Here is a 16,205-nt window from a genome sequence, read left to right as displayed (position 1 = left end):
AGTCTGGTCTCATTGGAAGTTTTGTGTCAGAACCCTTCATAAAATACTGAGTGAGGATTAGTCCTTTAATCTGTAGTGACTTCATTTTCTTTACATCCAAGGCGTTAGAATAAAACAGTCTTCAATTAGGGTGTGTGCTGGCAGTTTAGTGCAGTTTTGGAAAGAATGAAATGACTTGCTTTTTAGCGTATCCTTAGGTCTCATCTGAGAAATAGTTTTGTGGTACTAAGGGTGGAAAGCAGGCCATCGCGCATGTCAGGCAGTCGCTTTGCTGCTGAGCTGTCATCCCAGCCCCTAGGAAAATGTAATTCTCTACTGACCCAGAAGTCCCAGGAGAAGCACGGTCCTTTCCCAGCATCACTTTTACTTGCTTTGAGTCTACAGAGCCTGTTTTATTTCACTTCTGTAAGGGAGGCCCAAAGATAACACTTAATTCTTTTGGCAAAAAAAATTTTTAATAATACTGTTTTTCATTCAAGAACATTAATGACTTCACAATCTCTGACTTAATATTTTGTGAGAAGCTTTTCCACTAAAGACTATTTGCCTGGTAATGCTTCCAGAGCCCTGTGTGATGGCTGTGGTTTTGGGGACTCATCTCAGCAGTTGCTCGTTTTCTGTTTTTGCTTCCTGTTTCTTATGTCTTTAGGAGGCTGCCTCAGGCAACAGCACCTCAGCCATAAATCCTTGCAGATAAAGACATGTTGCCTGAAGTGGGCCAGGCAGCAGCTCAGTACCATTTCATGTACCTTCTAGTGAATGTTTTAATGTCCTAACATTTTTTGTCTGGTGGAGGATTACAGGCGCCCAGGGGCCTGTGCTTTCAGACATGTGCACTGTGTCTTGAGAAGTGACACTCACCTGTGAACTCTGAGAGGCCCATACCAAGCTATGAACCTTGAAGGTGCTTGGCAGCAGCACTACCACAATGGAATTTCAACACTGTTATTGTGAAATAAGTATTTTCTGCCCTGTTATTTAGGGCTCTTTTCTACAATCAGGAATTTTAGCCAGGGTCAATAGGATGTGTGCAGTGTAACCCACTTTTGGTAACTACCTGTGTTGCACAAATAGCCGTTTGAGACACATAGCCACGCTTTCATTCAGATGCACTTTTGTGACAGCTTTCTTGCTGCCACATAAAGTTGAGTTAGTTATAGAGTCCCTGAGTGTGCTGCTAACCAGCGTTTACAAAGAGAGTCTGCTTTCTTTTGGTCTTCTGGGGATGCCCCAACATCCTTATAGCTCAGAAATCTTGATTAGTTGCCCTGCCTTCTCTCTGAACATAGAACAGTGATGATGTGTTTTTACTCAAGAGGCCTGCAGTCCCTGTAAAGTGGGGCCAGGAGTCAGAGATAAAGTATGTGCAGTTGAAAGGTGTCAGATTTATTTCTTGGCTTACTTCCTAGTGGGGTTGCCTTTGCCCTGGAGGGGATATAGGTAAGTATCAACACATAATTCTCCTTTCTGTTCCAGGTTTGAGAAATCCCCCAAGGCCTCTTTTGGTGGCTGGCCCCTCCAGCACCGGAAGCAGTGACTCAGATGGTGGCCTCTTTGCTGTCCCAACGACTTTGCCACCAAATAGTCGACATGGAAAGCTCTTCTCTCCCAGTAAGGAGGCGGAGCTAACTTTTAGGCAGCACTTGGACTCCATCAGTGTGAGTGCTGGGAGTGCTAGGTGGGGTGGGTATGGTATGCTATTCAGATAGACTTTCTGTTTCCTGGGCTCATGTTCCTTCTCTCTTAGATACAGTCAGACTTTTTCTCACCAAAGCCCAAGAAACTACGGAAACGGCACTTACGAAAGCCGCTGGTGGTTCAGGTAAGGGAACATTGCTTGAGTCTGTGTGGCTGCATTGTGTCTATCAGGCCTGTACTCTAGCTGCTGAACGGGCCAAGAGATACTGTTTTCTTACATGTCTTTGATTTCAGGGTGATATAGAGGAACTTCCTGTCCTTTCTTATTAATAGGAAAAATAAAACTAAGAACAGAAATTGTAAAGGTATCTGTATAAATATAGACTTTGACAGCACTGAAACTTCTTTACAGACATGGGTGTGGTTCTGGTTCCCAAGAGTGTCCGAGCTTGGGGTTCTGTCTCCCAGATCTGTTAAAGCTTAGGCTTAAACAATGAGGCTAGAGTTTGGGCTGGCAGAAGTAAGGGTTTTTAGAACTGCAGTCAGTCGTAGGAGAACCCACTGATCTGCAAACCTTGGCAGACACGGGGTATACATGGTACTCAAGGAAGAAGACAGCAGCATCACCAGAGGTAAGGGAAGTGAGCTGTAAAACATAGCCACAGGAATTTGTGAATGTGGGCAATTTTTGGAAGACACGAATAAACCAATTTCCTTTATTCAGTCCCTTAGAAACCCTTTTCTCTAGGTCTGGTGAGGTAGCTCAGTAGAGAAAAGTACTTGACCCAAGTCTTACAATTTCAGTTCTACCTGCAGGACCCATGTGCTAAAAGAAAAAAATCCAGCTTGTAAAAGTTGGTCTTTAACCTCTATATTTATGTCCTGGGGTGTCTACACACTAAATAAGTAAACATAATTTTAAAATTAAAAAGAAAATAGCTATCTCTTATCCTTTGTCCTGGAAGTGGGAAAATCTGACTTGATACAGGCTCTAGTGTTGCTGAATTCAGAGTCTGATTATTAAACCAACCCCATGGTCTAAACCCAATGTGTTCTGTTTTATGTTAGTGTGTGTGTGGTGGCACAGTGTATGTGCAGGTCTATACATGTGGAGCCCAGAGGTTAATACCAGATGTCTTCCTTAATGCTCCCTACCTTAGAAATTGAGGCAGTGCTTCTCACAAACTCATACCTCACATGACGGCTAGTCTAGTTATCTAACTTGCTCAGGGATCTCTCCTATCTCTGCTTCCTGCAATCTGGAGTTAAAGGTGGGTTTCCATGACTACCTGAAATGCGTGTGGGACCTGGGGGATCTGAGTTCCTGTCTTACGCATGCATAGCAAGAGCTTCCTCCCTGGACCATCTCAACCCCAGCCTGTCTGTATTATTTAAAATATCCATAGTGTGAGTGTGTGAGAGAGAGAGAGAGAGAGTGTGTGTGTGTGTGTCTGTGTCTGTGTGTCTGTGTCTGTGTGTCTGTGTCTGTGTGTCTGTGTGTGTGTGTGTGTGTGTGTCTGTCTGTCTGTCTGTCTGTCTGTCTGTCTGTCTGTCTGTCTGTATCCTTCCTTGGCTGTCCTAGAACCAGTTCAAACTCACAGAGATTCACCTGACTGCCTCCCAAGTGCTGGGGTTAAAGTTGTGCGCCACCACTGCCTGGCTGACAGTGATGTCTTCTTATCATCTTTACTACTGATATTTTTTTTTTCTCACAGAGGACACTGCTCCCTAGACCTTCTGAAAACCAGTCCCACAATGTGTGCTCCTTCTCCATCCTGTCTAACTCTCCTATAGCTGGTAAGGCCAGACACCCCACCCCCCTCCCTGGGATAGCTTTCTGAGTATTACCTGAATGTGCCTCACTGTGGGTTTCCATGACTCTGTGTGTGACGTATCCAGCATGCCTCTGTTCGTTCTTTCAGCATATACTGATTATACACTCTGCCCCCTATGCTGCATTTAGCTGCTACTATGGGCAAGATTCTGCCACTGGCTGGAGTGTCCCTTTCTTTAGAATTGTACTCTGTTGTCTTTGGTGGCAGCACCAGTGAGCTCAGTTCAGGGGAGTGGTTTTTTTGGCTTTCTGCCTGTAGAGCCATGGTCGACACTTAGGAAGTAACTGTTGGTGGAGTACTCACATTTTTTACTTACGTTAGTGGGTGTCGTGGTGCTTTGAAGCAAGTCTCAAAGTGTTCTTCAGTGAGTACACATATTTGTTGATATACCTTGATTAATCTTTTTTTACTTAAGATTCTGGGCTGTAGGCAGCAGAGCACTGCTGTGATGCTGGCCTGTCTTCAGCCCTTATACAATTTTTATGTGCATGTGTAAGTGCCTGTATGGCACCAAAAGCCCATGAGGACCAGAACAGATGTCAGACCTCCTGCAGTTAGAGGTGCTTGTGAGTCACTAGATGGTGCTAGGAAACAAACCTGGGTCCCTTTCAAAAGCAGCAAGTACTCTTAACCACCGAGCCATCTCTTGTCCCTTCGTGATTTATTTCTTTTATTCTTTAGTTGTATTTATTTTGTGTATGGATGTTTTACCTGTGTGTCTGTCTGCACAGCATATGCTTGTCTGACCTACACAGGCCTGAGAAGCATGTTGGACTCCCTAAAGCTGCAGTTACCCAGTAGCTGTGAGCCATCATGTGGAAGCCTGTGTGATTAGATCTCTCACTCCCCGAGTCAGCCAGTGTCTGGAGTGTGGGGTGGCTTGCTATGATTCTAGCTATGTCTGCGAAGAAAACCCTCCATAGTTCATTGTGCACAGTAGGGCATGGACAAACCGGTTCATATGGTTGCATTTGTCTTCCACTCACAGGGAGAGGCTGGTTCCGGCCCATCCAGTCTTCTCTGACCAAAGCAGCTCTGTCTCGACCGATAGTGCCCAAGGTCCTCCCATCTCAGGCCACCAGTCACCTGCCCAGTAAGTGTAAAATGTGCACAGTGATAACCACTATGTGAGGTTCCTTAGTTGCTTTTTTTGACATACATCTTTGTAATATTCTCTTCTTCTCCAAGGCATAATATCTTACTGCTTTGCTAAGAGTATATCAAATTCCTTGGCTCTTCACTGAAAAGAGGTGTGAGGGAGAAGCTGTCCCAATCTCTCTGGGCATACATCATGGAGTGGAGTGTTATGGAAAGAGGTTTGATCTGTCACTCCTGTTGCTAGGTGCCATCGACTTAGCAGCTCAAAGCGCTGGCATCATCCCTGGAAGTCCCTTGCCAGTTTTAGATCCTGATGGTTCATCTGGCGTCTCTCCACTGTCTTCAGAACAAGCAGCCACTGCCATCTCGGGGCAGGGTGACACTGGACCACACCAGAACAGAGACCCTGTTACAGCTGTAAGGGTGAGAACATTCACAAGGGCTATTTGGTGTTAACCAGTAGCTTCTGGAGTGAGGTCATAGGCTTGGGTCATACTGAAGCCTGTTGCACCTTTGGAGGCCTTGATGGTTAGAGGAAACACGGAACAGAGAAACCAAGGTTTGAACACCTACCCCGGAGCACAGAGTAGGAGGGGTGAAGAGACATGTTTGCTGTGTGATGCTAAAGAATCCATTGCTAAAACATTCATGAAGGTGTAGCTTTGAATTTCAACCCTGTAGGTTGACATCAGCCCGTGGGCCCCACTTAGCAGGTACTAAGTGCTTGGTATATCTCTGTGGAAAACAGTTTATAAGGCCTTGACTACTCTTTTTCGTGAATCTCCAAATGCTTTGATTTTTTTCGCCTGTTGAGTTGATGCTGTGTGGGGTAGACCCCATGGAGGTCTGAGATTATGTGGTCAGCTTGTTAATAAGTGCAGGGCCAACAATATGAGATTGTTCCTCACCATTTCCAGCCTACAGCACAATCCATCTCTGCACCTGTTTGTAGGGACAGGGGGTAACTGAGAACAGTTTTTGTTTGATGCATAGCAGATAATTACTGTAGCTGTTTTTCCAGCTCAGGGTGGACCACTCAGAGGTCTTCTTGTTGTTCCAGGGCACGAATGACCCATTTATCGGTGTTTCAAGACCAGAACAGGAGCCAATGACAGACGACTTCCAGGTAGAGTACATTCTGGGGCTTCAGCGCCCTCTTCCTGAGTGCATGGACCATGCTCTCCAGCATTGTTGTCTTCCCCCTCCCTTGTGTGTTGCTATTGCTTCATGAATGAACAGACTATGTTGTCCCTGCTCCAGCTTCCTTTGCTAAAGCCCATGGGTTAAAGACTGGGTTTTCTGGGCTCGGGAGCGGGAAGTAATCAGCTGGTGGCTTTTGGAGCGTTATTCTGCACTAGATGCTGACAATGGGAATAAGGTCACCCTACCTTGGCTTAACTTTCTTGTGAATATTTCCTGAGTGTGCTCCTCTCTTGGGAGAATGGCGGATCACTGCATTTCCTGCAGCTGCTGAGCTAGAGCAGGGTGTTGTACTCACTGTTACAAGTGCTGGTGTGTATCTTGTGTCTGAATAATATTTGTTTCCTAGCAGGGATCATCTGTTCTGACCTTACCTGAGCTGTCTAAGGCTAATCTCCACAATGGCCTGTCCATACCTGTACCCTCATCAGAGGGCTCCAGCACCCGTCTCTCCCCACCCAATGTTTCTGCACTTCTGGACATTTCCCTCCCTGGCCCACCTGAGGATGTTCTCTCCCAGGGAGAACCTGCCACACAGATCAGCGACTCCATCATTGAAATTGCCATCAGCTCTGGACAGTACAGTAAGTACAGTTGGCCTTAGAGGCCTTCTAGACCCAGGTTCTCCCTAGGATGGTGCAGCTAGACCTCCAAAGAGCAGACCTCATCTGCTTGATTATTTTCCAGCCTTGCTGGTAAAGTCCCAGTGTAACTGTCAGTTTTTAGCTTTGAATGTCTGCCACTACAAGGTGCTCTGCCTGGCTCTGGCAGGAGCAGTAACTGGTCACTGGGGCCACTAGTGGTCTGGTTGAGTTGTTCCTGACCTTGAGGTAAGAATGGGATGGTTTTGAAGGCTCTTTGAAGCTTGGGGATCAGCTTTCTAGTTGTGCATCTGGAAGCTGACTTACATGTGTCAGGTAGTGCTTAGGAATTAGTTGCACAGAGTCACCGATGTCCTGCTCTCAGTCATTCTGTGACAGTGTTCCTGCTAGCAGTGGCACAGCTATTTTGTCTGCTGACATGATTCAGACATGCTTCAGGCAGACATGAATTTACAGCCTCTTAGCCCTTGAGCTTGATAGATTGCTGACTGGTTTGAACCATGCTTTTCTCAGTTGTAGACTGGGAACTGTGTGTACCCCACAGGATAGAATCAGTAGCCTGTTTCCCATAGGACTGGTGCAAACACCGTGAGGGTTATTGGCATAGTACTGTGGGCACAGTGCCTGCCTGACCCTGCCTGCTGTGTTCTGCATTCCTAGAGCATAAAGTTGCCCTGAAGGCTCTGTGATCCTTTTTTTTTGAAGACAGTTGCTATCCTTTGGTGTGGGCCTAGTGCCTCCTTTGTTTCCTGGGTTCATTAACACTCAGCCTCTGCCCCCTGCTGCTTTCCTGTTAGTTTTCGGAAGCATCTCTGACCTTGGTTGTTGGTTGACAGGTGAAGGAGTTCCTCTTTCTCCAGCAAAACTGAACGGCAGTGACAGTTCCAAGAGTCTTCCCTCCCCATCCAGCAGCCCCCAGCCCAACTGGATTGCCTCTCCCACTCATGACCCCCAGTGGTACCCCAGTGACTCTACGGATTCTTCGCTCAGCAGCTTGTTTGGTGAGTGTTTCTGGAAGACTCTTCATTCCAAGGTGGAGTCAGACCAGACCTCAGCACGTTTGCTTGCTTCTCAATATTATTTCTGAGTTAACTGAACATTTACATATAGGAGAATGCACAGATTTTCAGTTCATAGTTCACTGGATGTCAGCATGCTTATAGAGCCCACAGCCCAGTACAGACAGAACATTCAAGCCAGTCATGTGATTCTCAATGCCTTCTCCAGTCTGTTTAGCCTTCCCAAACTCTTCTTACAGAGAACTCTTTTTTTTTGTTCTTTTTTTTTTTTTTTTTTCGGAGCTGGGGACCAAACCCAGGGCCTTGCGCTTCCTAGGCAAGCGCTCTACCACTGAGCTAAATCCCCAGCCCCTACAGAGAATTCTTGCACAGACAAAGAGACCAGACCTTCTTTATGTTCCCAGTTTCTTTATATATTCAGTGAGATACCCTGAAGTGAGTTGCAGCTGGCTTGTGGTGTTCTTTCTTCCCCCAGGAAGAGACTCCATTCTGTTATTACACCTTACTAAATCACTTTGTAGGATAAAGTACAATGGAAGCAGCGATGGGTCAGCAATGGATAGGACCACACGTTGGCCAAGACTGCTTATTATTATTCATACATACATCTGTCCCATAGTTAAACCCAAACCTGTTGATACCCTTAACATGAGTTTGGGGGATAGAGTCATTGAACCTGTTTATTTTGTTCTTCCCCATGGTGCTACAGTGACTTGATCTCTTTTCTCTGCTTTTTCACTTGTTCTTTGGTGGTATTGAGAATGGGTGGCTACGCTTCGCTTTTACAGTTGTCAGGACCAGGATTTTACCCTGATAATTCCAAAGTTGATCATTCTTGATTATAGTACTGTGCCTGGTGGAAGAGTTCAGTGAATCAGACTCAACACCCCAAGTTTTGCTGTCATAAGAAACAGTGAAAACATGAGCTGAAATGTGTCACCTGCAGTCTATGAAGTCAGAATCAAACTTAATGCCTGTCAGTGAGGGTCTGCCATAGAGAATACAATAGAGGAGGAGCACAGCACCTGTGGCCCTTGGAGAATGATAAAGATGAGTGTACCCTAACACAGATGACAAAACCTGTCACAGCGTAATGCCATCGGTAGCCCTTGACACAAGTGTGAAGGTGGGGACCTAGAGGGGTCTGACTGGGGTACTTGGACACTCATGCCTGACTTACGTTCTTTCCACAGCCAGCTTCATATCTCCAGAGAAGAGCAGAAAGATGCTACCAACTACTGTTGGGGCCAACAGTGGCACATCTTTGCTTGGCCCTAGCTTGTTGGATGGAAATTCAAGGGACTCATTTGTGTCTAGGTCTCTGGCTGATGTTGCAGAAGTAAGTGCAGTGCCATAGTCCTGAACTGTTAAATCTCCACCCCATTCTGGAGGCTGTGGGGTCCTTCCCAGGTCCTGCGGGTCTTACGAAATGCTCATTGAGACTGGTATGTCACAGGTCTTTCATCTCACAGAGATCTGGCAGCACGTGGGCAACTGATGGCCCACAGCAAACTCTTAAGTACCAGGTGTCCTTTGTAGGGTTCTCAATGTGGGAAGCCTGGGTCAAGGTGGAGAGCCATGTCACCAAAGGCAAGCAGAACGCCTTTGTGTCCTTCCCTTGCTCTGTGACCTCGGGTTGACTCAGTTACCTGATCTGTAACGTATCCTGCCATTTTGAGTTGTAAGATGTTACTTTATCACCTTTCCTGCCCTGGCTGCAGAAGGCTATTAGGGTACATTTCCCTGTGATGTACTGTGGCCATGACCTCGTGGAACTTGGGAACAGGTTTTGTAGTAGAGTTCTCTCTGTTTTCTATGTGTAATTTTCCATGAACTAGGTTGTCCATCCATACAGTCATCCAGAGGTCCTCACGTTGTCTGAATGTGCCCGACCAGTTATAATTGCAGTTCCAGTATTGGTGGGAGGAGTGATCGCAGCTATGGTGCTGAGTACAGAACTGTAGGCATCATGAGAGAGAGATTTGATCAAAATTCATAAGCATATGAGAAAGATCCTTAAATAGCATTTCCCAAGTTGGTTCCCTGGATATCAAGGCCTTGGTAATTATTCCAGGAGTTTTATAGCCAGACACTTGAGAAAAAGTACAGGTGGAAACAATATTTCCTTGAGGCATGGTAGCATTAACCTGTAGTCCCAGCGTTGACTTGGGAAACCTGAGTAGGAGAATAGCTGTGGGTTTAAGGTCAACCTAGGATATAGAATGAGAACCTGTCTTAGAAAAACAAAAATCAAACAATATAAACTACAATCTTTTTTAATTTTTTTATTTTTTATTTTTTTTTTTTACAAAAAAATACATTCGTTTCTCAGTTTTCTAATGTGGATTTTGAGACTGTGGAATTGTAGAATACTTCAATGAGTTCTGAGTTGAAATGCTTGGCCATTTCAAAACAATGTTAGAATAGAGGGGGGTTGAAGAGATGGCCAGGTAATTTTAAGAACCTCTACTGTGATATCGTGTGACAACAGGCATTTGGATCTCAGCACCCATGTGATAACCTGCCCATCCGGCCTATGCCTGTCACCAGTTGTAGGTGCAGGAAAGCTTGAGCAGGAGGCTCACTTCTTGACTAATAGCCCAGCCTAAAAAATAGTAAGCCCCAGGACCAGGAAGAAATCCTGCCTCAAAGGAATGGGTGTGGAGTGATGGTTGACAACTGCCACAGGTGTATGCACACAGACAGACACTTAAATAAATAAATCTATTGTTTAAAAAGTAGATGCAGCAAGACTGTGAATCTTCTCACGTCATCTTTATATGTTTGGGCTGTGTGTTCACATGTGTGTGGAGGCCAAAATTCTACAAATTCTCCTTAATTGTGCTTCATCTCACTTTTAAAATTTCATCTAATTATATATACTCTGTCCTTGTGTGGTGTGGTGGTAGTGAGGAGTTAGATCTGAGGACAACTTATGAAAACTGGTTCTCTCTACTCTGTGGGACCCAGGGATTGAACTTGGGTTGTCTGATTTTATAGTAAGCACCTTCACCCACTGACCATCCTACTAGCCTGCTACTTTATTTACATTTTAGACAGGAAGCTGATGGCCAAAGAACTCCAGGGATCTTCCTGTCTGTGACCCCATAGCTGGAATTACAGATGTTAGTCTTTGCTTTTCTACGGGTACTAGGGATGCAAACTCAAGTCCTCATGCCTACACGGAAAGTACTTTACTCACTGAGCCATCTCTCCGGAGCCCTCTCTTGTACAATCTTTGGTATTTCTCAGGGCCATTCACTATGGATTCTTTACTCACTCAATAGGGCTCCTTGTAGTGCTAAATGTTTCACACAGAAGACTGTTCTTTTCTTCCCAGTTATCATGGATGCTGTGAGTCCCTGGTTCCTATGAGATGGGCACTGCTGAAGCCTGGAGGTCAGAAATGCTTAGTCTCCAGCCAGCCTGACTCCCCAGTCAGCACTGGGGATGTGGCATTCAGAACAGTGGGCAGTGCTAAATACTTCACAGGTGAAGGAGACACACATTCACCTGTAGAAAGACATCTGACATGTCTTCCTAAGAACTCTGCAAAGAGGAACTTTGGAAAGGGCCCTCATCTTCCAGCAATCATTTATGAGTACAGTATTCTGACAGGGAGTGAAAGTGATGAGTGTAGTCTCTAGGGAGAAGGAGATGAATACACAGATAGGACATGGCTCGTCTTGAACTCACAATACTTCTGCCTGCTTCAACTTCAAAGGTGGTAGATCCAAGGATCAAACACAGGTCATCAGGCTTGACAGCAAGTACTGTAACACACGGTGCCATCTTGCTAGCCCTCATTTTTTAAGAAAATTTTGATTTGTTTAAAGTTTCCAGTATGAATTTTTTTTTTCCCGGAGCTGGGGACCGAACCCAGGGCTTTTCACTTGCTAGGCAAGCGCTCTACCACTGAGCTAAATCCCCAACCCCCCAGTATGAATTTTGAAATTAAGTTCTTGCCATATTCATTCATGTTATGTAGCTCACTAAGAAAGTCTCATGCAAGTGTCAGTACAATCACTATGTGGACAGAACAAAAGTCCTGTCCTCATGAGTCCTCCACTCTGATGGAGAGACATGGTAAACCATGGCAGCTCCACAGGATAACGCCCTTCCAGATTCCTGTGTCCCTTGCTGTAGTTCTCTCTCTACATCGCTCACTGTGCTGAGCCTATGCTTTTCTAGTGTTTCTGGGGCAGCTACATTGTGCCTTCTCAGAGCCTTTGCATTTGCTGTGTCTTTTGATGGAATGTTCTCTCCTTGTGTGTTCATGGACTTGTACCCACACGTGTGAGGCCCTGATGCTTTAGAGACCCTCATTAACTGTTCTCTGCTTGCTTTGATTTCTGCCTTCTCTTGTCACTGTTGGCCTTTCTGTGGATTGTAATCTCCTTGAGTGTTCCTCATGGAATGGCTGCTTCTATAGTCTCAGCATCTAGGTGTTCATGTTCTTAGAGGCTTTCGTAGGATCGTGTGCACAATATATACTTGCAGAAAGTCCATGTGGTTAGACCACAAAGGTTTCCAAAATTCCTCATAGGTCAATAGGCTCCTTCCTTCCACTTACATTCTGCTCTGGGAGTCAAGAGCTTCTAGTGGGGACTAATGTCTTCTTGTCCCTTCTGTCCTATAGGTGGTGGATTCCCAGTTGGTGTGCATGATGAATGAGAACAGCATTGACTACATATCTCGGTTTAATGACCTGGCCCAAGAATTGTCCATCACTGAGCCTGGCCGCCGGGAGGTTCTTTTTGATGGTGGAGGAGGTGGTAATCCTGTTGGTGACCTCTCTCAGTGACTGTGCTTCGTGACACAGGCATCCTGGAATCCACAAGGGAGGTCTATGGAGCAGACCACATGAAACCTGTCTGCATCAGAGAGAAAGTCAAGTCCAGAATCCTGAGAAGACAGTGAACAGGAGCACCTCTAGCAGCATAACAATGTCCACATGCAAGCAGAGGTTGTACCATCCACAGAGGCCAGGGCAAGCTGGCCTGAGAAGGGTAGACCTCAGAAGTCCTTTGGGTGTTGCAGCCCTTGTAGTCTTGTAGCCTGTGTGCCATCCTGACTGTATGTCTGTGTGTTGAGCCTTCCAGAGGGGCTCCTCCTTGCAAGAAACATGCCTAATGTTCATTTTGTCTTTGGAGCTGTTATCCTATTTGAAGGGAGGCCACAGCCACTGCTGCTTTCTTTCTGATATCCTTTTTTCCACTTGGCTGTTCTGTCTGCAGTGATGTTGCAAGGGACAATGAGTATAGACCAGTCTTCTTTTCTGGTTGTATCTTGAACCTAAGACACTTCCTGGATGCCTTGACCATGAAGCAGAGAAGGGTCCCAGAGTCATGTTGCTAATGTTATCTTCCCAAGATTACTAACCCTCACCTAGTGCTTCCTACTCAAACCATCCAGAGGTTTGGTTCTTCCTGGCATAAGGAGGAGGAGGTTGTAAAGCTGGTTGGGAATGGTTTCCTTGCAGTTAAAGAATTGGGAGACGGACAAGGAATAGTAAGAGTCCTCTATGTAGGTGGCTCTGCTCTCAACCTGTGCTTAGTCCTAGTTCTTTCTAAGTGATCTAAGATACCATTCCTCTCTACTGGCCTGACCCCTACCCCCACCCCCAAATGCACCTCTATGTCTTCAGATTTTATGCGTGCTTAAATTTTTCATGTGTTATTGCTGGTATCTGAGGGCTGTTTCTCTTCCTGTTCTGGGACCCAAGCAGGGTTTAGATGTCAGGGTGTAGGAAGAGCTCACAGCTTGTTGATTTTTAGCAGCTCTTTTATGGAGTCCAGCGGCGGTCACAATTGTCATGATTGGGCCATTGTGCCTAGAGTGATGCCAAAAAGAGTTCCACAACCCTTCCTTGCCCTTTAGTAGGTCCTTGCAACATGGTCACTCCTGCTGTACCTAGGACGTCAGATAGCCATGACTGTAGTTCTTGGTGAACAGGTGACCCCTGCACTAGCTCACTCTCCACATAGTAGCCAGGGCTGACTCCCCCCCCCCCTTTTTTTTTTTTCCCTGAGACAGGGTTTCTCTGTGTAACCCTGGCTATCCTATAACTTGATTTGTAGACCAGGATGGGCTGGAGATCCATTTGTCTCTGCCTCCTGAGTGCTGGGCTAAAAGTCATGTATGACCATACCTAGCTTGCCAGGCCCTGTATAACTCCTAAAACTGCCACCTCTGCCTTCCACCTCTTTTTTTTTTCTTCTTTTTTTTTTTTTTTTTTTTCCAGAGCTGGGGACCGAACCCAGGGCCTTGCGCTTGCTAGGCAAGCGCTCTACCACTGAGCTAAATCCCCAACCCCTGCCTTCCACCTCTTCTAGTCTCCTTCCTCGAACAGTAGTACTTAAGACCAGCCCAGACCCTTACTTCTCTCCTTCTGCAATGAAGAAAGGGATGGAAATGTCCCTTTTGGGACACCTGATCCAGTTGTTTCACTGGCTACTACAAACTCTACAATGCAGGCTGTACTCCAGAAACGAGTACAGGGGCTCTTGACAGTAAATTCCTTCACCTCCCAGGATCTTCCTGCCTCTTGTACTGGAAAGGATCTGCCCCAGATGCTGGCATGTCGACCCCTACATCTGCTAAAGGTCAAACTGTTGGATGAGGAGAGCAGTAGCATATGGTGCCGTTAAGACTATGGTAAAGTAGCCAGTGTGTCTCTTCACCCAGTTGTGTGCTTTCAGCAATGCCTTACTTAGCTGAAGGCATTTAGATCTTGGGACTGTAGACTGGTGAGGAGACCAGGCTCAGCTTAGACCGCTGCTAGCTGCCCCTCCTTTGTTTCAGATATTCTCTCCCACAACATGAATAAGCATGGGTGCTTGTAGAATCCTGGTAACTGAGCATGTTAGGTAGTTGGTTCCCATCAGCCAGTGAATGCTGTGAGGCATATAATAGTCTGTGCCGTCTAAAGGGAGTTGAGACTGCTTTGAGGAACAGAGACCTCAGCCCTTGTCGCCCAGTAGCAAGCAAGGTATCCATCGAATGGACTGGTGCTTTACTCTAAGGAAGCTGACAGGATTCCAGAAGATTCCACTGCTTCTTTAACAGCCAGCCATATTTGTTTGCTCATTGTCGCCATATTAAAGGACAGATGGTGGTGGCATTTGTAGCAGAGAATCAGTGGATGTAACTTCCCCCAGCCTAATCAAATATCTATACATGAAACCTGGAAACTGCTAAAGGTTGGAATTTTGAAAAAAAGAAACCAAACAAAACCAGCAAGGAAGCCTCCTAGGATCTACATCTTCCTTCTCGTCCTTTCCGACAGTTTTGATATCCATGTTCACTCGGGCTTCCTTTCCTCATGGGAACTTAGTGTGACATATATTTGGTTGGTCTTTGAGAAGATTTTTTTTTTGCTAATACTAATGTTTCTTAGACATGTTGATTCATCTTTTCAAAAGATTGGGAACTTGTATCTGGTGCTTGGCATGGACTGTGTCCTAGAGAAGATAGACACTCAGGCGAGCCGAAGTCCATATGTCCTGTCAGGCATAGTACTTGTCAGGGAGTGGAACTTGGGACATTTCATCATGGTCAACTTTTTCCTACCCTCTTCTTTTTCATTCCTTGTCATAGCCTCTGCTAGGGGAGGTGTCATTCAGTTTAATAGCATTTTTAACCAGACCACATTATTAAAAATGGTCAAAACAAGTTTAGAAGGAAATTGTTTTATGTACTTTTAAAACAAATCTCCCAGATGCATTCATGAGGAAATACTGTACTTTGTCTTAATTTTAAAAAGAAAAAAAAAAACCTTAAAAAAGGAACGAAACCCACAGTATACCTTTCCCAGAGGCTAGCCTGTGAGGTCAGTCCAGTTTTGGAAGCACTGCACAGCCAGACCCTTACTGGTTAGTTAGATCACTGGCTGCGGGTGCCCCCGGCAGGCAGAACTCAGTGCTGTTTGCTTTGATAATCGTTAAGCCATATCATCTGAGGTTTCCGGCTTGAGATGTGAATTTGTTTTATAGACTATAAATATACAATGTATGTATAAAGCAGAATGCCTGTCCTTCTGGTTATTTTTTGTACCATATTGTAAATTACATTATTTATTCTTTACCAATTTTTTGGGAATAAAAGGTGTTTTGGTTATTTAATAAACAAAAACTGTTAAACTTCGGCTAAAATTTCCAGTTCGGCTTGTAAATGTTTTTATTGTGCATAAATACATACTAATACTTCATCTAACGACTGTATTTTGTGCCTGCTTTTACAGCCAGTGTGCTTAGGGTATTCAGATCTGGCACAGTGTAGTGAGATGAGCCTTAAGGCCCGTAGGTGCCCAGGGTGTGAGGGTGCGTAGACAGGTGGGCCTCAGAGAATGATGGCTGAGTGACCGTTGAGTGCGGAGAGGTGGACGTCATTACAGAATTCGCTGCTTCTGTTATGGGTATGTTGTGCACTTCCCTGAACCCTTGCTTTCTCCTGAAGGTGCTGTAATCCCGAAGAAGCCTTCTGCTAACACCCGCCCGGAAACTTCCTAGTGCCTTCCCGCCCCGGATAGTTCGGCCGAGGAACTGTGGATTCGCACGGTGGGGCGTGTTGGTGTCGCGGGGGTGGGGCCAGACGTGAACCAATGGCCACGTCTGGAGCCATGAGAGGCGACGGCTGCAGCCAGTCAGCTGTAAGCGCGATGCCGGCCTCCAAATCCCCTCTCATTGGGGGTGGGTGGGAAGGAGGGGTGGGGCCTGACTCCACGATAGGCTGCAGGTTCTTGATTGGCGCGGGAGTTATCCAACTGGCTTGGGCGGGTCAGGGTACCTGCGCGGGACCAAGCGGGAAACGCC

At 45.8% G+C, this 16,205-nt stretch overlaps 1 protein-coding gene across 10 annotated transcripts in view; it reads left to right on the top strand.

Annotated features, from left to right (window-relative positions):
- Positions 1-15,606, top strand: part of Cramp1 (cramped chromatin regulator 1) — a 48,568-nt gene extending 32,962 nt beyond the window's left edge. For 3 of the 10 annotated variants that reach the window (XM_087570205.1, XM_087570210.1, XM_087570206.1), the window contains exons 12-21: positions 1,477-1,658; positions 1,748-1,822; positions 3,354-3,435; positions 4,462-4,566; positions 4,816-4,994; positions 5,632-5,697; positions 6,121-6,355; positions 7,210-7,374; positions 8,586-8,731; positions 12,032-15,606. In XM_087570205.1, the coding sequence (XP_087426331.1) occupies positions 1,477-1,658; positions 1,748-1,822; positions 3,354-3,435; positions 4,462-4,566; positions 4,816-4,994; positions 5,632-5,697; positions 6,121-6,355; positions 7,210-7,374; positions 8,586-8,731; positions 12,032-12,196 (1,400 nt within the window). In that variant the 3' untranslated portion in view covers positions 12,197-15,606. 10 annotated transcript variants of the gene reach the window in all.
- Positions 15,607-16,205: the final 599 nt, after the last annotated feature.

The sequence above is a fragment of the Rattus norvegicus genome, chromosome 10, assembly GCF_021556685.1.
Source record: "Rattus norvegicus strain SHRSP/BbbUtx chromosome 10, alternate assembly SHRSP_T2T, whole genome shotgun sequence".
NCBI classification, from domain to species: Eukaryota; Metazoa; Chordata; class Mammalia; order Rodentia; family Muridae; genus Rattus; species Rattus norvegicus.
This window is presented reverse-complemented; position numbering and strand designations above follow the sequence as displayed.